Source organism: Arctopsyche grandis, chromosome 3, assembly GCF_051622035.1.
Source record: "Arctopsyche grandis isolate Sample6627 chromosome 3, ASM5162203v2, whole genome shotgun sequence".
Lineage (NCBI taxonomy): Eukaryota > Metazoa > Arthropoda > Insecta > Trichoptera > Hydropsychidae > Arctopsyche > Arctopsyche grandis.
The window spans coordinates 25,117,892-25,145,700 of record NC_135357.1 but is presented as its reverse complement, the minus strand read 5'-3'; the positions used below and the strand labels follow the sequence as shown (position 1 = coordinate 25,145,700).

Here is a 27,809-nt window from a genome sequence, read left to right as displayed (position 1 = left end):
AAAAAATTTCAAGGTGCAAAATTATTTTTATAAGCTTTGTGTAAATGTACTTGTGTATAGTCGATTGTATTGTTTTCTTTTTTTTTTATATAATTTTTCATTTTGGCTTATCACTGCTTCTCCGAGTTGCAAGTGGAAGCTTTAGCGAGTTGGTGGCACTTAATTGTTATTTACTCCCGTATATTTTTAATTGTTGTTTTGTCTAATCTCGGTATACATATGGTTACTGATGTGTGTTGGCTTCAATTGTAGCGTATCACTATTTGCAATAATTTTTATGTAGTGTGGAATGTTTTATTTACTTGAAATGACATTCACTAATATTAAATCTCATTAACAGAATGTCCGTACAGTATTTTTGTGTTAAAAATATTTTACTAACTTCATTGATAACATCTCATAAAATATGAAGTAATGATATGATATATGATAACTAAATACATTTTCATCAACTTTTTTATCTGATATATTTTTTGATATAACACTAATATTCTTGCCGCTAAGTTTTATACAACTCTCGAATGATTATTTGAATGTGCGTTACTATCTGACTTTCTCGAATAGTTGTTTTTAACTCTTTTTTTTTATATATACCTGGCATGCGTATTATACAATGGTGATAATAAATTATATATACATATATATATTATTTCCATATTATAAGGATTAACTTGTGCAATATATTAGGTTAATTTATGAAATTATAAACACCCATGGTCTAATTTGAACAATTTGTCAACAATTCAATATTGCATTAATGAGTTTCTTACAGAATTGCACAAAATACTTTATTATCTGCATACGAAATTGAATAAGGTCAACAAAGGGCATTTTTTTTTAAATCCTCTGTTATCGTATGTAATACTCATTGTGAAATGCTATTATGTCGCAAATATATTGTTATTTTAATAAATATAATATGAGGTGAGCACGGCCTATTGATAAGTATGCATAATATGAGTATTTGGTATTGTAGTTGTAATAATGCAACTGTGTTGTTTTCCGTTAGTCGAATTAACATACATTTTGAGTCTTCTTCATCTTTTAAATAAAAATGTCTGTGTTCATTTTGTGAGCATGACAATTTCCTACAGATTCTTGCCTACATTTGCTGTTATTTATTGAAAATGTGTGTTCTGAAAGCTTGCAAAATTATGTTGTATCGAAATGTTATTCTTGCATAATTTTGTGTTCAGTAGATATCGGTTGTGATTTGTTTTTTTTTTTATTTTAAGTTCATCACAAAGTAAAGCAGTTGCATGCCAGATTTAATTATGAAATAAAACTGTTCTCATTTCAATTGCTATCAACACAAAAACATGCATTTCTTCAAATAAATAAAGAACGTGTTTGGTGTTTTTTAGTTTATATCATTAGTGAAATTATTAAATTAACCTTAGTTAGATCATAATTCGAAAAGAATGCATACATTATTCGCTTTAACCACAACTCATCTAGATTATAATTTCTAATTATCAATGCAAACGGTAGACAACATGAAATTCTTCCAATATGAAGTTGATCATTATCAAAACTTCATTTCTGTCTTCATTCGAATGATTTTATTATTGATATGATGCATTTATATTTTATATATATATGTAAACAACTAAGGCAAAGAAAAAAAAAATATATATATACATACTGGTATTATGTTCTATATTGTAAATGTAAATTTTTATATTTGTAAACGTGCACGTGTGTGCATGTATCTGCGTGTACATGTGCATGCGTGTATAACATATACGCACCGTCAATTTTGTCAAGTTGTTGAGTTTGACTTGAATCATACTCGGCGACTATCATTCCATCACTCGCGACACCTTACCACGCATTTGCTGTTATTTAATTAATAAATTTTATTCTGCAACATCATCTTGTGTGTTTCATTAACGCCTCAGTCGTCATTCAATTTATTAACACTGCATTTTGATTTGGAACGTTTGGAAGTGTTGGTACATTAAAAGACTCGTATTGGTCGAGAAATATAATACTATGTATTTATTATTAAATATACAGTACAATTTGTGTTTTGGGGAATGGTCTATATAACATTAATTAAGAAGTTTACAATATTATGATTAGAATAATTAGTAGTAAATTTATTATATTAATAATTCACAATGGTAACACACCTATCACAAATAAAATAAAATAAAATTGGTCATAAGTAGAATGCACATAATACAATATGGGATATAGTTGAAGTTGTGATATTGTTTTTCAAATGGAAATATATGTAGTAGATGGTGAATCATTTTCTTTCGGCTTCGTATATGATCTGGATAAACCATAGACATTGTTTGAAAAATGTACAAATACATGTATGCAAATACGAATAAATGTATTAAAAAAATATTGAAAAGAAGTTGGTCGATAATTCAAGATGGTTTATACCAGGGCTATGGAGTCGCTTAAAAATTTACTGACTCTGACTTAAACTCATGCTTCGACTCTGACTTGAACGATTTAGTAAGATCGACTTTACATGCTAACGTATAAAATTATTAGTGATAAAAATAAGTGATTTTCAAAATATAAAAAATTAAGGGAATTTAAAAAATTTACATGTAGCCTAATTTATTGAATTATTGGTAATGAAATAGTCAAATGAAAAGTAATTACATTCATATTTTATGTGTATGAATTTCATGCACAAACAAATGAATTTAATAAAAAAAATGAGAATAAAAACAAAATTTGAGATGTAGGTTAGAACAATCAGTTTTGGCCACAAAACGTGCAATTCAGTAATTTCATTCATTGTAATTTAAATTCATGATTTTCAATAGGAAATTATTAAATTTCAGCTTATTGGTGGATTTACTTCAATATTATTGACACATACCGCAATGCTATTAAAGAAAATAATAAAAAGTTTGTAAAAACGATCGTATAAGAGGCAAAATTTTTTTTGAATTGTAATCGTAAGTGAAACATATAGAGGTTTGTAAAAAGGAGTCTGAGTCGGTTGATTTTTTACGACTCGCAACTCCGCTTGAAATACTACGACTGCAACTCCGACTCTACAGCCCTGGTTTATACGAAAAATATCGGACACCTCAAATTTTTAATTATAAACAAGTCGGATCATCACGATTCTTGCAAAATTAAACTCATCGATAGATTAATCGTATTTTGATTCAACTACTTTTCAATTTTTTGTATCTAATGCTTTAATTATTAAATGAGTAAATATTGACATATTTAAAATATAATTTTTGTAATACTACTCGCTAGTTCTTGTGAATTTAAAAACATTAAAAAGAAAATGATGCAATATATTACAAACATGGTAATCATTTATGGGTGTCGGCTTTTAATCCCATGACAATAACTCTGAATAGAAAGTTGTTTTTTTTCTAAATAAAATGCATTAAAATATTTTGCCTGCAACAGCTGACAAACATAGGTAAGCAGTACTTTCAATCACTTTATTGTCTGCCAATTTTCTATTTAAAAAGCACTGCTGACGTCAATGATAGCACTATTATTCAAAAACTGACAGAAAATACTGCTCATGTGAACATAACTTTAAACCATTGGTGGCGGTGCTTAATATTTTTAGTATCCTATCCAAATATTTCAGTTAAAATTAACAGCGTCACAGGAAATTGAGACTTCCTTTAGATATTTTTTTCAAAGATAGCTTGTACTCATCGATCAAAAGTGAAACATGAAAAAAAGTCTTAATGATAAGTAGTATTTAACAAGTATTAAATATATGTACATCTGTTTTCACTTTGTAACTAATTCAATGATTGCATTTTAAGAATCTGGAGAAATATGTTTTTTTTTACTTTACAGGAGGTGAATTCAAGCTGTGAAATAATATATTTTTAAAACAATATTAAGATATTTGAGAAATTAAGAGCTATGAAGTGCATTGTCGGCTAATATCAAGTTCCGCCACCGAGTTATATATATAAAAAAAATGCATAATCTGAAATTAAGAATTTGAGAACATCACTTATACTTGATAAATAAATACATAATTAAAATTTAAAGTCATATTATAACTACACATATATGTAAATGTAAACATAATAATATTGATATTTATATTAAAACTAATTTAAGTGGATACAATTGGTCTAAGAGTTCCCGAATTTTCAGAGTAGCCAGCTTCTCTGAAAAATGAAAACAGCAAGTAAATGATTTATTCATTTTGTATCAATGAAAAATAAAAATATACCTACCCAAAAAACGGTAAAAGAGAAACGAGTTCAGCTCGTTTGGTACACTGTTGCACTTGAGGAAGTGTATCCAATATGTGTTTTAACCACGCCTGGAGTTGACTTCTTCTTTGTTCCACAAGCCATGCTTCCTATAAAGAAATAACAGATGGATATTTGAATTCAATAATAACTCTTAATTTATCGATACTTCATATACATATATGTAAATAAATTTATAAAGATAATACTTTTTTGCCGAGAATTTTCTTTGGTGGGAATTTAAACGAAGATACGTTCGGGTGGGTGTTTTTCAGATCATAATAGAATTTTCTAAATTCAGAATATCTGCGATATACATTCCATTCTTCCGATCGTATTTTAAGAAACACCTGTCGGGAATAAAAATTACATCATGATTATAAATGCAACAATCTTAATAGAATTAATAATCGATATTTCGATTTTTCCAACCTGATATACGTGAAATGATTTAGAGCCTTTTGAAACGAAGTAAGTTGAAGGAATCAAAATGTTAATGTGATTAGATACGAATCCTGCATATCCTGAATGAGCCGCTACATTTTGCACTTTCAATTGTTGTTGAAGTAAATTATTAAATTCCATTAGCTCGGCATGCATTTGAGCTACCTGAACAGATTTAGAATAAATGTGATAAAAATAGTTTACCAATATGTAATTAAATATGATTTACTTACTTGAACGAGTTTCGTTTCATATTGCTTGATTTCTTCACTACCTAAATCATCTTTATTCAACTTGAGTTGTTCTTTCAATCTCTCGTTTTCACTTAAATTAAAAAAAATAATTATAACATCAAATTAAGTAAATATTATTTTTAAAAGAACATTAAAGTATTAGTGTACCTTGTTAGACTAGTAATTTTTTGTTCCATTTGACAAATTTTATCTACATGTTCAGCAGGAAAATGTTGGTTTCTTTGTTTCGAAAAAGAATCTTCCATAGAACCTTCATTGATTTCTAATAGTTCTTCTCCCGGAAAAGCTAGCTCTAATCGAGAAATTCTACTCTGAAGAATCCCCTCTTCTAGGTCACTCTCTGACAATTTTTTGTCACCACTAGTACTAGAAAGATCCGAGCCATGATGCGATATCGAATCATATTGTTTTTTCATCGAGAAAATGTCTTTTGCTTTTTCAGTTAATCTTGATAAAATTTCCCTTGGAGAATCTTTTAAATTTTGTTCAGAAAAGTCAATCGAATCCTCTCGAAAAAATACATCTTTAATTTCATTATTTGAAACAGACGATCCACTCATAGATTGTGTGGGATTTGGTGAATTTTCACATGTGGGTGGAGCACTATTCCAAACATTATCATTAATGTACGGGTGAGTGATGTTAATGGGAGGAATCAAATCACTCAATCGACGTTCTTCAACACTGTCAAATGATATCACCTGCCGAAGTGTTTTTTTGTTGGTATTTTTAGCAATTGGTGCACTTATTGCAATCACTGGCTCAGCAGTAGTATTAGTTTGAATAATGAGAGATATTGGTTCATTTAATTCACTTTTATCAATAGGCATTGCAAATAATATTGATGTCAATCCTAAAAAAACAATTGCGACTTAAAAATATACAAATATTTCATTATGTTTAGAAATAAAAAATTAAACACTACATTACCAGCAGCCAAATCTGAAAGTCGAGTTGACACTTCAGGATTTTTGATTATAGCCCAATCTTCATAATATTCAGTTATTAAAATATTATTGATCCAACTGCGTAAATATCTGTAATTCCAAGTACATTTTAAAATAGTACAATTTAGATATATAGAAAACATTAGTGTTTGAACATAAATTATATAAAACCTGTCTAAAGATCTTTCGTTAAGAGCGGAACGTAAAAAGGCTCTGAAGTGTCCGATTGGCGTGTTGATATTTTTAAGTAGTTTGAATCTTTCCTCTTCGTGTCTGGTAAGGTGAACTCGTGCATAATCCCACAATGATACATCTGAAGGATAAAAATTGCAACATTTCACGAGTTATTATATAAATCAATATTTCAATTATAAGCAATCACAAAGTTACAAACCGAATAAATTTAAATTAAATGCGAAATTAAGACCAGCAGTAATAATGTTCTGTAACGGTTGATAGGTGGAAACAGGTATTTTTAATCCATGTGAAAATACATTCACCCATTGATTACACATATCCACAACACTGAAAATTTACTCATATTAAGATAATACAAAAAATTGACACTTTAATGGCAAAACATGTAAAAAGCAATAACTGTATATTTTCGTCTGTGGCTAATATAGTTTTTCCACCAAAAATAGTTTGACATTGTGACACAGCGTTTTCTAATGCTTTTAAACGAGCAAAACCATCAGTTTGAGCATCGACAATGTTGCATGGATTTGGTGGTCCTGGAACTACCGCCGAAATTAGCTTTTGTCCCTGGAAAATGTTATTACTATTTAATGAATAAGAAGGATACAAATGGTGAATTGCGAATCAAACACAAAATTTTTTTAATGTCACAAAAAATTTCCCAAATGGGGTTAAGATGTTTTAAAAATTAAGATAATTTTTGCACACTCACAATAGTTTTCAAATGCTCTATTTCCATATTGGAAGAATTGTTAAATTGAAACACCAATTAAATTGAATAAATATAACAAAGTAGCATTCTAATGACATTGACGTTTGACACATCGTTGTTTGGTTTACATTGTTGATCTTCAGCGCACAAACCATGACCATGATTATTCTATAAAAGAAAATTATTCAAAATTTTAGGGGAGAAGTAATAGGGAACTATTTAAAAGTTAAAATTAATAATTCTACTCGAAGAAAGCCAAAATACCTTTAGAAAAGCGTAAATTTTGCCAAAACATTTTTTTTTATTTTTGTAAATAGTAAAAATGCAAATTAAAAATATTTTATTCGAATACATAGTTAAAAAAATCATTTGAATGAAATGTGCACATAAAAAGCTACCTGCGTATCGTAAATTATGAATCTATATATTTAAAAAATATATCTCTTATCAATGTACGTTTATTTATGTATTTTGTGGCGGCTCTACGATATGGTCGAGTTTCGGTCACCATCCTGCGAGTTGGGACCAACTCGGCCACGTTGGTCTGTTGCTACTTTACTTCCTTCCCACCCATCACATTAAACAGTCGTGCCTTAACAATTCCGTCGTTTCACTTCATACGCCCCATAATTTACTACAATAGTGACATTACATATATACTTCAGGGCGTCACTATAACTAATCATATTAAATGATAAATGTAATTTTACAGTTTTTTCTGGTTTGTTACGGGTTTTTCAGTCATTTAAAAAATTCCCAAAAACAGTGAAGTAATGAGACAAGTGCCTGCATTAGGAAAAGTTCAAAGTGCCGCCTTTTCCAGAAATATGGTTCAAAAAAACATTTTTTTGATATTTTAAATAACATTTTTACGTCGTAAATTTACTCCGGAACACAAATATCTTGAAATAAATTTAAAATACATACACATATGTACATTGTAACGAACGTAATTAGTATACACTCACCTGCATATATCAATAGAGAATTGGTGGGCTATTCTTGATTGGTAAATTATTTACACACTATTTGGATGTCATATATTCCTATAAAATTCTAATTACACACGATTTATTGTAATAATATTAACGCATTCATGTTGTTATATAAACTAATTTAAATTGATTTACAGTATACACTCATATTAATTAAAAATTAAAAAGTGGAAGACCTATAACAATAGCGACCTTCAAAAAAGTGTAGTTATATGTTGTAAATACGATAGCTTATTTGAATAGATCGCTTTTTTCAGACAAAAAAGGACAGCTAAAACGAATGTAAGTTCTGCATTGGTATCTGTAAAGTTAAAGCGAGCTTGAAGGAACTACAAATAAAGACAGTTATGGGGGGTTGGATTCATCAACAGCCATCAATAAAAGTTACCGTTAGTGTATTATTTTAATCGAAGTAGCTAATAAATATTGCATGGCTATCGACTTTAATGTTTTCCTTACGAGTGTACATACCACTATGAATATTCTGTAATTAATATTTGCCAGTCGATGGCCAGTGGGTTTATAAATAAATAAATAATAATCCTATTAACTGATAGCAATATTTTAGTCTACCATCAATTGGTTTTAATATTATATGTTGTATTAGTTCAAATAGCCTATAAGTAAAAGCTAAGCAACAGCTTATATTGAATAAAATTCCTCAAACTTTTTAAATTTATTTAACATACAAATACAGAGTCTTAGAACTTGGGAAAAAATGGTAATTGGTCTTGTATGAAATTAATTCTTGCATTATCTGAGATTAAGATTATGATTTTAAAATCTTATATATCTTATATCATTGAATGTGCTTCCCAAAATTTTCAGTTTGGCGAACCAGTAAAAAGACTGCAATTCTGACGAAATATATTCTTAAATTGTCTCTGAATTTATCCAATAATCGTACGTAAAACAGGATTTAGTGTGTACTTGAGATTTTTCAAGAATTACAATTTTTTTAAAGTCCTCTCCAGTCTTGTATCCCTTTAACCCAAGAAGAATTATAATATTGATTTTTTTTTTGTCAGCAACAAGCCAACACGGTTCACAGTACTTTCTATTCAGTTTTATTAAATATCCTAGCCACGTTCTATGTATCTAAATCCCAGACTGGTTGGTCCACTTAAAATATTTTTTGGAAAAGTATCTTTTTTCAACGAGGTCTCGAGGAAAAAATACAAGATCAGGTTGGCAAGTATCGTTATTCAATATGAATTTCATCAGATTGGTGCTATTTTCTGTCGGCTCATTTGTAATGTCCTCGGTCAGTTGGATATTTTTTTTGAAGAAGGAACCTCATAAATGAATAGACCACTTCACCGGAAATGACTGAGGATGAAAGGCTAGTCTTAGTAACTAGAGGCTTTGTTATTAAAAAAAATAGTACTTTGGAAAAAAATAAATCTTCAATTCAGCTGTAAAATTTTATTGGTTTTCACGCCTCTTTAATTTTGTTTTATTGTTTTAACACTACAAAAGTATTTATACATACATACATATGCACATGAGTAAGAGATAATTAAACATAAATTACTGCATAAAATAAAACGAGATGCAAATAGGTTGAAAAATAAGAGATTTTTAAAAAATTTATCATAAAGAAATTAAAAAAATCAGCCAAAAAGGCGCCCTGCATTGCAGGGTCTGCAGGCGCGGTAGTTACGCCACTGTTACAAGTTTATCAATTCGTGGTTCGATTGTTGATAGTGCTACACGTAAAGGGGACCTAATACCCATATTGTTTCTGTATTTCGTCTTAATAATGCTCATGGAGGAAAAACTAATTTTACAGAGGTAAGTTGAAAGAAATGGGAAGATAACTTTCAAGGCAATTTCAGCAAGTTCAGATTATTCTGCTTTGACATGTATCCAAATAGAAGCTAGTGATGTCATGATTTTGAAAACTATCTTCAATCCTTCGTCAGCAGCTAGATCCAAAACAATTTATTTTGCAAGATGACAAAAAATGGATTTACCGATGAATGTAATAAGCATGCAGAATTCACCATAGAACCTTGTGCATTATGCCGGAGTGAAAAACGTGAATTTCGGATTCCCATAGGTGGACTTGCGTCCCATCAAGGGAATGTTTCTGGGAGTGTTTTATTTCATTAAAAAAATTGAAACGAAATATAAATATTTTAAAAATATCAGGATCGAGTCAAAAATCCAAGAAACCTTTAACTTTTCCCAAGGTTTTTATAAGTTTCACTTTTATTTATTTTTATAATTTATTTTATTTACAACACCCGGAGAAATAGTACTCAAATACGAAGTCCGGGAACGGCTAGCTGAAACCCAGAGACTCCAGGTCAAAACCATAGTGGCAACCCTAATCTCTATTATTATTAAGTTGGTTGAAATGTGATATCAAATGCTATAAATACCCACATATTTATCATATTGTAGTTAGTACTACATATGTATATTGTTTGGTGAATATCAACCATAGAAGTGAAGGTAATGGATTGATTATAAAAAATGTATATAAATAAATTATAATTTGGTAACAAGTTTCCATGAGTTCCAATGAAATTGAACATTTTAAAAATCTTTTTAATAGCCCAAAGCAATTATTTGTTATGTTTTACAAGAGCTAACTTTTGACCTACAATTTGATAAGATTAATGATAAATATTTTATATACAGAACGTGTATGTATATACATACATATGTTCAAATTATAATTTCGACTTATTTCCTGTGTTGGTTGTACATTTTAAAATTATATTTTTGTATTATAGTGAGTTTTTTAAAAATGTGGGGAGGATGTTTTAATCAAGACACAGCTTCATCTTTAGCTGAAATAAATGCTTCTATCAACATCGATAAGAGAATGTTTAAGGAAGATATTGATGCTAGTAAAATATATGCTAAAGCATTGATGATGGCAGATGTCATCAACGGCGATGATTACAAACTTATCATTGATGGATTACAAGAGGTGAAGAGTGAGTGGGAAAACGGCACAATTCTAATTTGTCCTAAAGATGAAGATATTCATTCAGTTAACGAAAGAAGACTACGCGAGTTAATAGGTGAAGCGGCAGATCGACTACATACAGGACGCAGTCGAAACGACCAAGTTGCAACCGATGTTAGATTATGGATGCTTAACAATATTCCACAATTATTAAATCTCACAGCGGGTCTAATTGAAGTATATTTTTAAATATTATATATGTATATGTATGTATGTATGTATATTAAGTATAAATTTTCATGTTGATTTTTTATATTAAAAAATTCAGGTTATGATTGATTCATCTGAAAAAAATATTGATGTATTGATGCCAGGCTATACACATTTAAAACGAGCACAACCTGTTCGTTGGAGTCACTTCATTCTTAGGTATATATCGCTTCTTAATTAAAAAATTTATAACAATGAAATTAAGCATCTATGTAATGTGATCAGCTTAATGCTATATACAAGGTGTTGTTTATATTATATAATAAGTGAATTTGCATATACCGAAAACATTATTTTTCGAAAGCCATGCCTGGTATCTTCGAGACGATGCGGACTTGTTAAAAGTTTTCCTGAAAAGAACGGCAGTGCTACCACTGGGAAGTGGGGCTTTAGCTGGAAATCCTTTCCCGATTGATCGGCGAGCAATGGCAAAAGAGCTTGGATTTTTAGACATTACGATGAACAGTATGAATGCTGTAGGCAACAGGGACTTTATCGGTAAATATAATAGAAGTCCCAACGTATCGTACTTATGTATATTTCACTTTTGCAAAATTGTAGTGGATTAATTTTTTAGCTGAATTTTTGTTTTGGTGTTCTTTGTGTGGAACGCATTTAAGTCGACTTTCAGAAGACCTGATAATATTTAACACTGATGAATTTGGATTTGTAAGTGTAAGCCAGCAATTTTCTACGGGAAGTAGTTTGCTTCCACAAAAGCGGAATCCAGATGGTTTGGAGTTGTGCAGAAGTGCAGCTGCCCAGTTTATTGGCAATAGCACAGGATTTTTGGCTACATTAAAATCGCTTCCTTCAACCTATAATAAAGATTTACAAATTGACAAAAAAATGCTTTTCGAATCGTTTGATTTAATGTCGAAAACTCTTGAAGTTCTCATTGGCACCGTGCAAACGCTTATTGTGAGTAACAAATCTGTATCATACCGATAATAATTCCAAAATTTTAGCATATAAATAAAATTTTAAACTCTAAACTCTGAATAAAGATAGATGCTAAGCGTTGTTTTGCTGCATTAAATGTTGGACAACTTACAACAAGATTGACATATTGGTTGGTGAAAAGAGGACTTCCATTCCGTCAAGCTCATCATGTGGCCGGTCGTGCATTTGCAATAGCTGAAGAAAAAAACACCTCCATTGATCTTCTTTCTGAGGAAGATCGTCTTAATATATGGTAATATTTTATTGATATCCACAGCAGTTTGGAAAAGGGAATAATTATGTTGTAAAATTACAGTGATCTGTTAGGCGACGATCTATCTGAGGTTTGGAACTTTGAAGCCGCAGTAGAAGAACTTGAAACTTCTGGTGGAACAGCATATAGTTCTGTAATGGAGCAAATAGATTTGTTGAAAAAATGGTTACAATCAGAAATAAAAGAATAAAATAGATTTTTGTATATTTTTATACATATGTATGTACATACGTGAAAATGTGTGGTGAAAACAATTCAATGAACATATACATTATTTTTTAATATAAATATTACAAGTACAATTTACAATTTATTATTAATATTACAATTTACTGAACATCTTTATATAAAAATTTTCGTATTTCTTTTTTCAACTCTCTATTAGGAGTTATTTCACTATTATATAAAGCTTGATTGGTCATTGGAGAAACAAATTTACCTGAAATAAATATAAATATATGATTTTACGTAAATATTTTTTATTACTTTCAAAAATGTAATAAACACCCTAACCTCCACTTAGAAACCATTCATTAATAGCACGACGCTCATATGTAAATCCATCAGAACACTTTACGGGATCTTTCATCATATCGTGAGTTATGGGACAAAGAAATTGATGTGGTATATCAACATGAGGCAAATTTATTGGTAGTAAAGTACGTCGAAGCCACTGAAGTTCGCTCATAAAGTTTTTCACAATTTCATTATCATTACATGAAGCTATAAATAAAATATAATTTATTTTACCAAATAATATCACTCGGTACACTATATTTATTTGTGAAATATTACCAATATTAAATATATTAAAGATCTGTTCATCAGTAAGTCCGACAAGTTGTTTCCCTGTCAAATTGTTAATATGTACTTTAACTATTAACTGTTGAGTAACGCTCATATTATCTGGTTTTCCTAGTGATATTTCCTTCAACCATTGTTCAATATCATCAGATGTCCACTCTGTTACATTTTTCGCATTCCAAACTATGAATTTAGTAACATCTGAATCATAAATCTGCAGAATTAAAATTAAAGTTTATAAACTGTATATCAATTTTAAACATTTAATTTATAATACTGTCTAAACATACTAATTGAGATGGTAGTTTCCAAATAAAAAGCTTTCCATCTAAACAGCCCGTAGCAAAATAATTTCCATTATAGCTAAATGAGCAGCATGCAACTAATGCACTGTGTTCTAATACGTGAAGACATTGACCAGAATATACTGACCAAATTCTAAAACATTTAAATTTCATAAAATGAATATCAAAAATATATAATATAATGTAACGAAATTTGTGAGGGAATACCTAGCTTGCATATCAGTAGACGTTGTGCCGACGAGATCCCCCCGGTTAGGTGGAAATCTGATTGATGTAAGGCTACTTCCATGTCCAGAAAACATTCTCCACTCTGTACATGTTACTCTGTGATGTAAATCATCTTCCTGAAATAATAAAAACTGCTATAAAAACACTGTAATATTTCATTGTAAAACATTATAAATTTACCTTTGGTATAATAATTTTCCATATTCTAGCATAAGAATCGTTTCCACATGTAGCTAATAAATGACATATCATACCTTCTGGATATTGTATTGGAATATCATCATTTCTAGGAGAAAAATCTACACTCTGTATACCTTCAAAACAAAAATAAATGATCATGCCGTGAAATAATCTATTGACTTTCAATTAGATTGTATTATTTACCTAAATCGTGAGCATTATCTTGAACATAAACAGGTTCAGTTTCGCAATATTCGTATTTCTCGAATATTTGATAAAGTCTAAAATCACCATTGTGTGATGCAGAGCATACTAATTTACTGTCTGATGAAAATGCACAACTAGTAGCCGCCTCTGCATGTTCTGGATATACGCTGAAAATTTTACAATCGTTCTAAAACGGCAATTTACATTTAAATATTTTCTATGTAGCTTTTATAGAATTATGAGCACATTATCGGAGTTGTTTTTATGGGATCCGAACCCCACAAAGCAGTACTTCCATCATCATAAGCAGCTGCTAAAAAATTACCATTTGATCGTACACATTTTACTCCAGCATATGACCTTGTTAACATGTGAAGTGGACGGGAGTTTATCTAAAATTTATATTACGGTAAATGTTTTAAAATAATTATTTTAAAAATATATGCTGTATGTTGAAATACTTGATCAATCATCCACATGGCAATATTGCCATCTAAGGAACATGAAGCTAATAATGTGGGTGATAGAAAAGTAATTCCGTTTATTTGATAGTGATGACATCTCAGTGGAGAATTTTCACATTCTGTAAATATATCTTCAGATGTTGCTTTGACTAAACAGACACTTTTATCCCTTTAGTTAAGAAAATAAAATCAAAAGATTAATAAAATTAAATTGGTTTATAAAAAAAAAACAAAAAAAAAATCCTTACCCACTACCCGTGGCAATAAAGCCTTCGGAATTAAATTCTATTGCATTTATACTAGCAAAATGAAGATTTTCCAAAACTTGTTTTAACATCACTTCATTTTCAACAGGATTATTTTTCATTAAAATATTGTCTTCTTGAATGCTTGATATACCCTTCAAAATTTGTATAGACTTTTTGTTATACATATCTAATATTATAAATTTCTATAAATATTGAATAATAATTCTCACTTTCAGATCTCCACAACCAAAATGGCTTAGAACTGTGCATGGTTTTGCAATTTCTGTATCAACGTTTAATGTTCCGCCAGTCAGATCCCAAATTTTCAATACTTTATCATTTGATCCTAAAATTATTACATGTACATATGTATATCTATGACATTTATTAATTTTATTATATATTTTAATCATTCATATCATAATCACCAGAACAAAAAATTAAACCATCTCTAGAAAATGCTACACAATTAACATATCTATTGTGTGCATCCAAAAACTGTGTACAAATGCCTTCCAAATTCCAAAACCTAATAGTTTTATCGATTGATGTACTACAAAGCATATTGCCTTGTTGATTATATCTGAAAGATACATTTACTGGTAATATCTAGATTTTTATTTGTTTATTATTTTTTCTTAATTAAAAAAATACCTTATACATGTTATTGCACTTGAATGAGCCTCTTTAATAATGAATGACGTGTCAATTTTTGCTGAAGAATTAATCTCTTTCTGTGCAGGGTAACAGTAAACATTCCACTGTCGCAAACAATGATCATTTCCACCCGTCGCTAATGTATATATAGTACAGGATGATCTTTCTAAATGTCATAAAGTGTATTCATTATTATACCATTGAAAAATTAAATTAAGAAAACAAATTATTTACCATCTGATTTAAAAACATTGCAAAAATCACAGCATAATACTCCAAGATCATGTGCATCATCTAATGATAACAATGGCATAGGATCTTCAATAGTTGTGTCACGAATATCTAATAAAATGTAAAATTTGTAATCATTATGAAATTATATACATCTTATGAATCGGCAAATTTAAGAAAACATTTTTACCTTCAACTGAATAAAGTTTTAATACTCCTTGAGTGCAAGCGGTAACAAAGTACATTGAATCAAATGTGTACGACAAACTTTGCACTGTATCCTCATGATGTTGAATAGTCCTTAAATGGCAAGTATTACATACATTAACTTAAAAATACTTAAATAAAACCAAATGAATAAAAAAAATCAAACCTTAAAAGAGTTCTGTGAATCAAATTCCATATACAAACAATTCCATTATCGCCTGCAGTCGCTAAATTATAGCTATCCGCTGAGAATCTAAAAGCAGATGTTAATAAAAATAAATTATTTTAAACTTAGTTATAAATTACAAAAAAGAATACAGAATTTTATACTTGCAAATCCTAACTGAATCGCCATTGACCTGAGGAAATTTATGAATTTGTGTACCGTTTCGTGTGTTCCATAAAATAGTACTTCCATCACGGCTACATGAAGCTAGCATTGTTCCCTGGAAATTACACATACATACATATATTATGTTAATATATATATTAATTAATAATATTTAAAATTCTAAAGATGATCATTGGAAGTAGTACTAGCCTGTGGAGAAAATGAAACATAAGTGACGCCATATTTATGTTCACACAGTGGTGAAAATGACATCTCAACATAGCCCAGTCCTGGTTTCCATTCCCAAATCCTAACAGTCTTATCCCTATTAAGAATAAAACTTAGAATTATTTTTCTCGCCTCGTATTGAGATCAAAATTATGTAATTATATAGGCGATGCAGTCTACATACATAGATCCAGAAGCGAGTGAACATCCGGCAGCAAAATCGCAAGATGTAATATCACTAGTGTGATTTTTAAGTGTTTGTAAAAGGTCCACTTGTCCCTCCATTTTATTGCAGCCTAGATAATAATGCACATTGCTAATGCTAGTTAGTGTTTAAAAATCGATATGATAGTACGATTATGTTATGACAATGTTGACAGCGTCGCAGCTGGACTCTTAATAAAGTAGAATTGAAATGTACCACGTATGTATATGTATTTGGACGATTGTTGCTTTTGGGTACACGCTGATTACAAAAATTACTTGTGGTTTTTAGTTTATTAATATGTACATCTATGTATGTAGGTAATAAAATCGAATAGAATTTTCATATAAAAATTAATGTTTGAATGTTTGTTTAACCGTTGTGAAAATCAGAATTTTCGTATGTAAACTGTAGACAGTTTTCGGACGGAATATGTATGATACTTAATGTGACCATTTATTTTTGTCCTCAAAACGGGACATCTACAAATTTTTACGTAATAGTATGTGTATTCAAGAAAACGCGTATTTTTCCATAGTTTTTATTATATAAAAATTAATGTCTGTGTGTGTCTCGAATAGGCTCCTAAGCCACTGAAGCGATTACGATGGAACTTTCAGGATTTGTTGTATACATGTCCGGGAAGATTACTGTGAAAAAAAAACGGGAAAAAACGGGAATAAGTGTCATTCGCTATAATTTCAAATGTTTTCGCGTCGCGACCAGAGTATGCGCTGCCAGCGTTGTTCCGAAAAATGGGAACGGGAACGAGAACGGGAAAGGGAACGGGAACGAGAATGGGAACGGGAATTGCATGCGTTATTGTGGCATTGCAACGCATGCCGGGTTCAGCTAGTTTATTAATAAAAAGAACAGGAATGTTGATGGAGAAAAGAAAAGAACAGGTGAATATTCATCAAATACTTTTGTATCTTGGTTACAGTTAATAAATCCCTTTTGAATCAATATATCAATTACACCTTGAATTTCTTCCCACGTAGGTAATTTGGTTAAATCCACCCATTCAAATATTACTAATTCTTCAAAGAACAAAGTCCACTGTTCCGAATATTCTTTGCTTATCTTATAGAACTCAGTAGCTGTAGATTTTATTTGTTCTTGTGCCATATGCACCGATACACACTGTATGCAGATACACACTGTATCAAGCTAGCCGATTTTTTGAACTTTTTTTTTTAAATTGTTACCATGTGTTGCTCTCTTTTTGAAAACGGGACATTTCGACGTCCCGAAGCTGTGCTTGGGGACAACGGGACAGGCTACCTAAAAACGAGACGGTCCCGTTCAAAACGGGACGTATGGTCACTTTAATGATACTATGCATCACATGACACATGTAGATCGTAGAAGGTTTTTTTATAATTTTTATTCACCTGGGCAACGCCAGCTAGTTTTGCATACATTTCAAGAAACGTTTTTGAAAGTATTATATGTATAAATCACGCAGCTTCGAATTAATAAAATAGAATTACCAAACTTATGACAACCCGGTAGATAATCATGTCATCAATACATAAACGGGGTTGTTTTAAGTGTGACCTTCAATGGGGGTGAATTACGCTTAGCGACACAATATTGATCATGTGTTACTGGTTATAAATGGATAGAAAACTATACCATATACAATGTACATATATAAACAGAAATATGATGTATCAAACACATATGTATGTACGTATGTTACATATTTACAAACATATAACTTAAAGAATTTGGCTAGTCGAAATTGAAATTAGGTATATGTATGTAGTATGTATGTAGTTTCATTTTTGATCAAAATTGTAAGAGTAATCTAGTTATTTTATACATATGTATGTATGTATATCGTGAGAAATATACATTAATTGTGGGAAAATTTTCCCACGAAACATATGGTTCTATGAATAACTGCTGGTCATGGTCTTGGACTTTGAAATTGCAATAAATTAATTAGAAATTCTGAAATATGAAAACTATATATCCTACAATTTAGTAAAATTTAATGATAAACTATTCACAGGTATCATTGGTATATTTTTATTAAAACATATTTGTAGTAAAGATACATTGTATAAAAACATTTAATGTCTTAAAATTTATTTAATACATACTCAATATCCATTGCTATTAATTCAATAAAACACAATTACAAATTTATAAGACATTAATAATCATAATAATCAATATTCAGAACATAATAATTTTCACCATGGAAATTCGTCATATTTAGCTGATACTTGTCAGTGTAAATTCTAGTCATAACATGTGTTAACAACTTATAATGCATAGGTGTACTGTTTTGATTAATGTTGTGTTTGAAAGATATTTAAAAATCATAATGCAATACCTTATGGTGGTTCAACAAAGTTAGAGTGTATCATTAAAATTACAAAAACATGTGAAAGATAAATTGTTATCTTAGAATTTCATTATCAGATGGTAACATAACACAACGTACAGATTGTAACAATACCAACATAAAAACGTGTACAAAACTATAAATGTAATTATTAATTAATGCTCATTTAAAAAAATGTAGAGTATTTGAATGTTCAAAATCAAAAAAATTGTATAATTTTACAAATTATTTATAATGCGAAATATTTCAGAACTTTCTTATATCATGCGTACTGCTCCAATATCGGCATAAGCACCCTCAATGGGTGCCAAGTATTCCCATTCGTCTGTCTCAGTTGAATATTTCAAGACCTCTGGTGATTTATCATATCCACCTAGAAAAAAAGCATACATATGTATGTACACCATATACAAAATATAACAGATATACACCTATTAGTGGCGTAGCGTGAATTCCAAGCGCCCCCCCATATATTCATATTATTTCCTTACAGCAAAATAACTTTCCAAATTTACGTACATATATATACCTATATATCGAAGTGCATTAATAGTCTAATCTGGACGACCAACAAGCAGTGCATAATCTGTTTAAAGCAGGGGTCCCCAACCTTTTTGGGAAATGAAGGCTATTCCAAACTGAAATCACTTTGTTTGAAAAGAAGGAATCTCTGATCAATTTAATCAATTTTTTTTATTTTTGGAGTCTTAGGGAGTGACCTCTGAGATGAGTGTTTGAAATTACAGAATGAATAAAAAAATCAGTGAAAAAGGCGCGCCGCTTTGTGGCGCCCCCCAAGACCCGGCGCCCCCCCGCATTGCGGGGCCTGCGGGCGCGGTAGCTACGCCACTGACACCTATACATACATATGTATATTATACAAACTCGACACTTACCTAGAACAATCATATGAGTTTCAAAGATTCCAACAACTTTTACGCCTTGACGTCCTCTTGGCATACTTTTTACAAAACTCCAACTATCACTTTTAGGATCATATTTCTCGACTGTTGACAATATTTGCCCTTCTTCGCCTAATCCACCGACGGCATATATATATTCACCAACAGTTGCCACCTGAGTATTGATGAACCAGTGTAATATTCCATTTATCACAAATCGATACATACATAATAAATAAAAAACTTACTCCAACAGCACGTCGCTTTTCGTTTATGGGACAGCAATCCGTCCAATCTTCTGATATTGGGTCATACATTTCTACACTTTGTAAAGTATGTGTGCCTGTCCATCCTCCAACGACGTATAGTTTTTTACCCAAAGCTGCCATTCCATGGTCTATTCGTTTAATTTTCAATGAAGGCCCGGAAAACCACGTATTTGAACCATTACGCCATCTAAAATGTGAAGAAAATTTCGTTTTTGAAATATGTATATTGTAATATATGTATGTACATAGCACCGGGGCGGTGCAAGCGCTCGACAATCACCAGACAGACTGAACGACAGATAAACTGGATGGCAGCTTTAAACGCAATTCTCGTCTTCTCGAATGATAGATTGCACATCAGATGACGAGTAACCTTTCGATGTGCACAGATGCAATTATTAAAATGGTAATTATTAAAATTGAGTTGGATCTTTCTGGCGAGTTTAATAAGGCAAGATTCGGAACTTATCGAATCTTGCCTTATTAAACTCGCCAGAAAGATCCAACTCAATTTTAATAATTACCATTTTAATAATTGCATCTGTGCACATCGAAAGGTTACTCATCATCAGATGTGCAATCTATCATTCGAGAAGACGAGAATTGCTTTTATAGCTGCCATCCTGTTTATCTGTTGTTCAGTCTGTCTGGTGATTGTCGAGCGCTTGCACCAAACCTACATAGCACATATAAATCCAATTGAACTGTGACTAAAATATGAATTAAATATGTAAATAAAATTTTCGCTTTATAGTTATTTTATAACTGATTCTTTAAAAAAAAAAGTAATAATTATATAAAATACAAAAAAAAAATTACTTTTGAAGGACTTTTACGAAATTATTTTTATACATTCCACCGACCACAAACATTTCAAGTCCGTGACCACTGCCAATTGTAGCAACTGCAAAACCATGACATTTTACCGGTAAAGGGTTACATTGACAAATAGCTTTTGTTTTCATATCGATACAATCGAGCTGGAAAATAACAATTACCACAGAAATTTAAAAATGAATAATATCATACACAGTCGAACCATAACGGTAAAAAATGATACATTACAACATCATCAACTTCATCGTTTGCAAATCCACCAAAAACTACCAAACCACCGTCATTAAGAGATATCATTCCAAATCCACGTTTTCGGTTATCTAATTCCATGCACTTAGACCAGGAATTAGTAATCGGATCATACTGTCTAATGTGCATATTCTGAAAATTTTTAATCCAAGCATACATACATACATATGTACATATACATACGTATATATTTATATTATTTTGTAAGGAAAAGGTATGTATTGTGGAATCACATTCATGATGAATTACCTCATGTCCAAAGTCACCGACAATAACTATTTTTTCGAAGGGATATTTTGGAGTTGCTCTTAGAATTTCACGTTTTCTTGATTGAGATTCAGTTATCCGCTTCACATAAGTTACACATTCACGAGATGATTGACAATATTCAAGTAATTGATTATTGAGATACTGTGATGAGAAAAATGTTTTAATAAATTTTCCATTATATTGTGTATATAGGTGGTATTGAAGTGATAAAATAATAAAACAAAAAAAAATAGTAACCGCTTTTGATACAAGAGGTAGTTTCACCAATTTTAACAATTTCAATAAATGAACTTTTCTTTCAGTTTCATTAAAGTTTATCCATGTAGTTATACATGTGAATATTTGATCTTCCACTTCTACGGCAATATCGTCAGAGCTTAAAATTTTTGATAACTGATCTATATTTAAGCTTAAAAATTCTTCTTGATTGAAAAGCTACACAAACATAAATGATATTAGTTAAAGCAAATCAATATCAATAAAAAAGTATGAGTTTAATTTATTTCACACATTTAAAAAGTGTTGATTCACAAATTTAAGAGATGGATTTTCAAGACATGTCAAATTATACATATCAGCTGTAATCATAATTCCAATACAATTGCTAAATGATAATCTTTCAACGAAAAAACTACTACACGCATATACTACATCGTGTGCTTGATAAAAGTAAGCTGCTTTCAATATTGATTCCGCTGTGTCTTCGGTAATTTCTACAAATAAAATATATTTTTAAATAAAATAATGCTACTTTTTTATTGTATTCACATTGAAGTTAAAATATTAAATTAAACTCAATGCTAATAGTCTTGGCTAATTAATATATATGTCAATTATTTTCATACCTACATGAAAATTGTGTACAAATGTACACATACATTTGTATAATATGTGTAATATATATATATACATAGATACAAATGTATGTATGTATATTGGTTTAAGTTCAATTTAACAAAACTCAACAAAAAATACAAATAAGAATACCTAGAATACCGCTATACATATATTTTAAGATTGTTTTAACTGTGTCTGCATCAGTCTGAGTCAAATCTGCATATTCTTCCGTAGTTTCCCTCAACCCGCATGTAAACATGGTTAAAAAGTATTCACTGAATGATGCTAGTATAACTTTATGTGCTGGCAATCTGAAAATAGTACAAAGAAAAATATATTTTGTTTTTCTTAATAATTAGTATATATTATATTATAATAATAATGATATCACATACTTTTCACCCGTAACGGTAATATTTAAATCAGATACTTCATAATCATTCATGATTTTATTTGTTATTAATCTGGCATGATTAATATCAATTATATTGTGCTCATATACTTTAGGAAATTCTAGTGACATAGCCATGTTGGAATTTAATCCTTAAATTTTCAAACTGAAAAGAGACTTTGTTGTTGATCGTTGATAATTGGATTTATAAGAAACAAGTCTAAATAATGAAATCTAGAGATATATATGAATTATATAATAATCAAAAAATAATTATAAGAATTTTTTTAATGTATTATAAGAAATTATGAGTTAAATCACAAAAATAATATTTCTGTACATCATACATGTATGTATAATATTATTCGCAAGAATTTCTCCGTTACCTGAAAATTCACAAAAAACCTATTCGTACTTTAATTAATTTAAAAAAATAATTTATTATATTCCGACTAATATGCACAATTAAATTTTTACCAAACATTTACAATTTTGAATGTATGTAGGTATTTATAAAATAATTATATGTTTTAGTTAAACACATTAAGCAAAATTACTAAAACTTTTAAAATTAAATGTAGTCCTAATACTTTAAGCAAACTAATTTATTTAATTAGTTATTTAAATTTATTTAAGCAAACATAATTACAATATTCGTGGAACGTACCTGTACGAAAAAGATGAAGTAACAATATGTAGAATACCCACTGCAGTTCAACAAGATATATGTATGTCCCACGTTCATATATATGTACATATGTATGTACATATATGCACATGCATGTTAAGAATACCAACTTAATTTATGTTGCTTGGTATTTTTATCTTTATATTTCGAAATTTATTTTGATGAAGTTAGAAAATAAACTTAGAGACGTATTTTTCAAATTTTTATATAAAAAAACTATTCTACTTCCGATTTTTTTTATTATTTAATATCACTATATAGATTATGAGAATACAATATTAAAGTCTTTCCATGCCTATCCAGCACGACCCGTATCCTGCAGGTGTCATGCGTGCGGATAGTATTCTTTGGTACATTCTATATGGACGCGCATGAATGCGTAAATACGCATGCGCGAATGGAGTATGAATACGTCCATATAATGTACCAAAGAATACTATCCGCACTTGCAGGACACCTGCAGAATAAATAGTTAAAATTCATATAAACTCATTTTTTTATTATAATAAAATTTACGAATTTTAACTATTTCTTTTAATCATATTTTTACATCCCCCCCCCCCCCCCTAGAAAGTAATTCCTTACTGGAAAAAAATTTTGCTCCCTTGGGAAAAGCTGAAATGAAGCCCCTGCATAAAATAATATAAATGGATAGTAGTAAATGACAATGAATCATGAAGTGGTAAACAGGAACTCTGTCATTACCATGATTATTTTTCTGGCTCATCAAAATATACATACATATTTCCGAAAATGAAAAAAAAAAACGTAAGAGAGGCATATGTACATTGCATGATTGAAGTTGTTGAAAACAAAGCTAACTCTGCATATAATTTTCACAGATTTTTTTTGTATATGTATGTATGTATGTATACTATGGATCCCAAATATTCGTCGACTTCAACTATTCGAATATCGAATAGTAAATCAAAAGCTATACAAATATTCGAATATATTCGAAAATTAAAAAAAGGTAATTAGATATGTACTAAGCATAAATTACATTAAATTTATATATGTAATATATTACAATTAATAAAACATAATTTTAAGAAAATTAAAAAAAAACATGAAACTAAAATACACACAAAAAATATAAGATAAAAATTTATAAACTTTTGTTTAATTCTTTGATTGCGGTTTCAACGGGAGTAAGAACATCAATTAAAATTTTCAAAATATCTATTTAATTCTTAGAAACAGTATTGAAATTAGATTCTTTTAGTTCTATGTTTACACTTTCGTAAACTTTAATAAATCGTCTTATCATAGTTACCATTGAATTCCACCTCGTTTTTACATCCAATAATAATTTAAATTTATTTTCTTTTTTCATTATGATTTCTTCTAAAAATGTATATTTCACCGGTTTGTCGCATCGAAATTTTCGGGACTATGGACTAGGCCTAAATATTCGTATTATTTTTCTCATGTTTTCTAAAATTTCGTTTTTATCGAACGAAAAGTGTTTTTTCTTAAAAAAATTTAATTTAATGAATAAAAATCCGTTTCTTCACATGTAGACATTTCATCTTCCTCATTATCTTCATTTTCATCACAATTATCCCTATTACATATTTAATTTTCTTCATAATCATCGGCTTCTTCTTCATCACTCTTTTCATATTGATTTTGTATATTTATTTTATAAAAAAATATATACACGAATAATATTCGAATAACGAATGGCTCAATCAATGAATGAATCAGACGAATAATTCGAATATTCGAATATTAGATTGGGATCCCTAATGTATACTCAAAATCTTTAGGTCTACTAATTTACAATGAATGTACATATGTAATGTCGACCGGTTGACCTAGTTCCTGTTTAATTAAAGTCCAGTCATGTTTACAATTGACTGACCTTGAACTGTAATCTTCAGGTTCACTTTCTTCTGTGGCTGGATAGTATACATACATATGTATATACATACACAAGTAGGTACTTTATGGTTTCACAGTGCTCCAATACAAGTTCTCACACGTAAACTCACTCTTATAAAAATTCCCTATTGAGAACTACATATATAATATTATCGTGATCCAGAATATTTACTCCACATAGTATTCTCACTGATAAACATTGTGGCACTGTTATGTTAATTAGTCAATAATAAATCGCTTGAAAAACAATTTCATATCCTTGACTTTTACAGTAAATAATATTATTTGTATCTACATACATACATATGATACATATGAGGCCGTTAAAGATAAACAGCAAAAAGTGAAAAACACTTGTATACATACAAAAAATGATGAATCAAATATTTCAATAACTTACTATGCAGTCGCTGTTCTTTAAGTTCTCAACTATAAATTCAAAGCTCACATAGAATAATAATTATTTTCCTAATTCAATTTACCTGTTGACTTACTAATTTTAATTTGTCATTGTTTATTTCTTTAAAGTTTGTATCATTGTGTCATTACAGGTAATCCCCAATGTGCTACAATAAACAAATAAAAAAAACTTAAATACAATATTTGTAAATATTTAATAGTAAATAGTCATCGCCTGACTTTTATAAAAAAGTAATATTTAGTTATTGAAATAATTTATATGTAATGTTTATTTATTTAATATGTATTATTGTACTTAATTAACTAGAGGGTTAACCGGAGATTTTTCGACATGATTGAAAAACAATTTTGAAACATGATCTATATAAAATTTTGGCGGATCTTGTTGTATTGCATCACCGATTTTGCAACATCCACCATTCAGAAAAAACCTCGGAAATTCTCAGAACATGTCATTGATATTATTTGTAGATCTTTTCCGTTCTGATTTTCTCCAAATTAATTAAATTTTAAAATGAGATTCAAATAAGTTTATCATACTATTTTTAAATCGATCACTTTTGATTAGAGCAAGAATAGAAATTTATACTAAAACTTAAAATTAAGACAGTGTCTGATATACTAGATAGTCTTATATACTAGATAGTCTAATACATATGTAATTGGAGACAGTTTAACAGATAGCTTATGGTAGTCAAAGTTTCGAAATATTGAAAGTTAAATGAAGTGAATGTAACGCTTTTATATCATATCCATCTAGTATGGGTCGAAATATACTTATCATTTTAAAGGTTAAATATGGTCTGGGTTTTGGTTTTATTTACGTGATGAGCTTGAAGGTCTCGCTCAGCTCCAACTGTTTCCTATAAAAGTGAGACGGTGCTTGCTCCAAAGGACACTGCCGCAGCAACCGTGGACCGAGCTAATCGTTTCTGCAGTCATGGTGTCTTTAAAGATTTTGGTCGCGTTTGCCATTCTGATCGTGGCATCAATACTGCACGCAGCTTCAGCGTCTCCATTTTCGGAGAAGTCACTATTTGACGTGTTCTTTCCAAGTCTCGGAAACAGCAATCAAAGACGATCTTACAGGGGAGGAGGGGGAGGAGGAGGAGGATCTAGAGGAGGACCCAGACCTTCAGGTGGACGCTCATACAAGGATATTTGCAAAGTCTTCAATGCTGATCCTTATGCCGTACATGGAAGGTCACCATATCCAGCAGCGCCCCTTTGCCCTTATAATTAGTAAATAAAGGCTTTAGTGTCGTTTTATGTGTTAAAAATAATCATTATAATGACTGTGATCTCAAATGTAACATTTATTATGTAAATATAATATACAAATACTTACTATAATATGTTTTTAAGAATTTGATACCAAAATAAAAAAAAAACATGTTTGATAAATTATCTTAATATTTTTTTATTAAATATTATTATCTTAATATTTATTTATCTTAATATTTTAACAACTTGCACACACACACACACATATATATATATATATATATATATATATATATATATATATATATATATATATATATATATATATATATATATATACATTATATTTCACAAGTTACCTGGTTCATATTATGCAATAAAATTGTTCTCAAGACTTTAATTATTTGCTGTGAGTGGAAAAGTGTGCCATATTTTAAAATTTTGGGTAATATTGAGGTTATTTTTTAAAATTTTGTGTACATGATGCTTAAAATATTTTTTACACATTCGTTTAATGTTTTGATAATATTAAAAATCACGCAGAAATTACAACAAATTTGTACCTAATCCAATTTATTTACATTTAAAACAATTATTTATAAAGTGAACATTACTAACATTTACGAACTACATACAAACATATAAAATATTTGTAATCCATTCCTCAAACTATAAACTAAATTTTACATTGATTAATTGGGTATATTTAACAATAATACTTCTAACTCAATATTATGTATGTATGTATATATTTATATATTTTCCTCGTTTTTTTTATGAAATAGGGTTGAAAATAATAGTTTATCATGAATCTTGAATCTATAAGTGATAAGATTTTTTTAAATGCTGCTCAATTAAATAAAATTGTACGTCACTACTCATTTCATCAACATAAAATTATATTAAAATCGCAACATTTGGCTTATTTACAAGGCAGGTAGGTATATTAAATATTAATAACACCCACGTTTGCGAATCGCCTACCGTGCCTCTCTGAATGTCGTC

General features: G+C 29.7%; 4 protein-coding genes across 4 annotated transcripts; 1 reads left to right on the top strand and 3 right to left on the bottom strand.

Annotated features, from left to right (window-relative positions):
- Positions 1-1,976: 1,976 nt before the first annotated feature.
- Positions 1,977-6,913, bottom strand: LOC143910042 (sorting nexin-29-like). Its single transcript, XM_077428389.1, has 11 exons — positions 6,773-6,913; positions 6,461-6,627; positions 6,257-6,387; positions 6,034-6,175; positions 5,846-5,952; positions 5,063-5,768; positions 4,895-4,985; positions 4,650-4,826; positions 4,427-4,567; positions 4,200-4,327; positions 1,977-4,130 (listed from the first exon to the last, which is right to left on the bottom strand). Exons 1-11 carry the CDS (start codon positions 6,797-6,799, stop codon positions 4,076-4,078), a joined length of 1,872 nt encoding a protein of 623 aa, XP_077284515.1. The 5' UTR covers positions 6,800-6,913; the 3' UTR covers positions 1,977-4,075.
- A 3,201-nt stretch (positions 6,914-10,114) lies between these two features.
- Argl (Argininosuccinate lyase) lies at positions 10,115-12,642 on the top strand. The gene is made up of 7 exons (XM_077426932.1): positions 10,115-10,227; positions 10,512-10,927; positions 11,019-11,119; positions 11,265-11,458; positions 11,538-11,881; positions 11,968-12,155; positions 12,219-12,642. Exons 2-7 carry the CDS (start codon positions 10,526-10,528, stop codon positions 12,364-12,366), a joined length of 1,377 nt encoding a protein of 458 aa, XP_077283058.1. The 5' UTR covers positions 10,115-10,227; positions 10,512-10,525; the 3' UTR covers positions 12,367-12,642.
- On the bottom strand, positions 12,388-18,927 carry LOC143909040 (WD repeat, SAM and U-box domain-containing protein 1-like). Its single transcript, XM_077426930.1, has 20 exons — positions 18,819-18,927; positions 16,451-16,562; positions 16,249-16,363; positions 16,038-16,153; positions 15,874-15,960; positions 15,691-15,800; positions 15,504-15,611; positions 15,267-15,435; positions 15,041-15,195; positions 14,843-14,958; positions 14,613-14,764; positions 14,362-14,533; positions 14,147-14,292; positions 13,898-14,067; positions 13,694-13,827; positions 13,493-13,629; positions 13,271-13,418; positions 12,972-13,194; positions 12,690-12,899; positions 12,388-12,615 (listed from the first exon to the last, which is right to left on the bottom strand). Exons 2-20 carry the CDS (start codon positions 16,549-16,551, stop codon positions 12,506-12,508), a joined length of 2,679 nt encoding a protein of 892 aa, XP_077283056.1. The 5' UTR covers positions 16,552-16,562; positions 18,819-18,927; the 3' UTR covers positions 12,388-12,505.
- LOC143909041 (kelch-like protein 12) lies at positions 18,487-25,369 on the bottom strand. Its single transcript, XM_077426931.1, has 11 exons — positions 25,141-25,369; positions 22,590-22,751; positions 22,345-22,505; positions 21,868-22,070; positions 21,595-21,792; positions 21,337-21,498; positions 21,067-21,219; positions 20,821-20,981; positions 19,981-20,188; positions 19,727-19,907; positions 18,487-19,203 (listed from the first exon to the last, which is right to left on the bottom strand). Exons 2-11 carry the CDS (start codon positions 22,721-22,723, stop codon positions 19,088-19,090), a joined length of 1,677 nt encoding a protein of 558 aa, XP_077283057.1. The 5' UTR covers positions 22,724-22,751; positions 25,141-25,369; the 3' UTR covers positions 18,487-19,087.
- Positions 25,370-27,809: the final 2,440 nt, after the last annotated feature.

Coding starts and splice junctions, on each gene's coding strand:
- LOC143910042 (XM_077428389.1), bottom strand. CDS start 6,799: ATGGAAATAGAGCATTTGAAAACTATT. Junction 6,176..6,256: donor ATTTAATTTAAATTTATTCG/GTTTGTAACTTT, acceptor TTTATCCTTCAG/ATGTATCATTGTGGGATTAT. Junction 4,328..4,426: donor AGAAAATTCTCGGCAAAAAA/GTATTATCTTTA, acceptor ATTTCTTTATAG/GAAGCATGGCTTGTGGAACA.
- Argl (XM_077426932.1), top strand. CDS start 10,526: ATGTGGGGAGGATGTTTTAATCAAGACACAGCTTCATCTTTAGCTGAA. Junction 11,120..11,264: donor TGGAGTCACTTCATTCTTAG/GTATATATCGCT, acceptor ATTTTTCGAAAG/CCATGCCTGGTATCTTCGAG. Junction 11,459..11,537: donor AGGCAACAGGGACTTTATCG/GTAAATATAATA, acceptor TTAATTTTTTAG/CTGAATTTTTGTTTTGGTGT.
- LOC143909040 (XM_077426930.1), bottom strand. CDS start 16,551: ATGGAGGGACAAGTGGACCTTTTACAAACACTTAAAAATCACACTAGT. Junction 15,961..16,037: donor GATTCAGTTAGGATTTGCAA/GTATAAAATTCT, acceptor ATCTGCTTTTAG/ATTCTCAGCGGATAGCTATA. Junction 13,419..13,492: donor TCTACTGATATGCAAGCTAG/GTATTCCCTCAC, acceptor TAAATGTTTTAG/AATTTGGTCAGTATATTCTG.
- LOC143909041 (XM_077426931.1), bottom strand. CDS start 22,723: ATGGCTATGTCACTAGAATTTCCTAAAGTATATGAGCACAATATAATT. Junction 22,506..22,589: donor ATTACCGTTACGGGTGAAAA/GTATGTGATATC, acceptor TACTATTTTCAG/ATTGCCAGCACATAAAGTTA. Junction 22,071..22,344: donor TATGTATAGCGGTATTCTAG/GTATTCTTATTT, acceptor TTTTATTTGTAG/AAATTACCGAAGACACAGCG.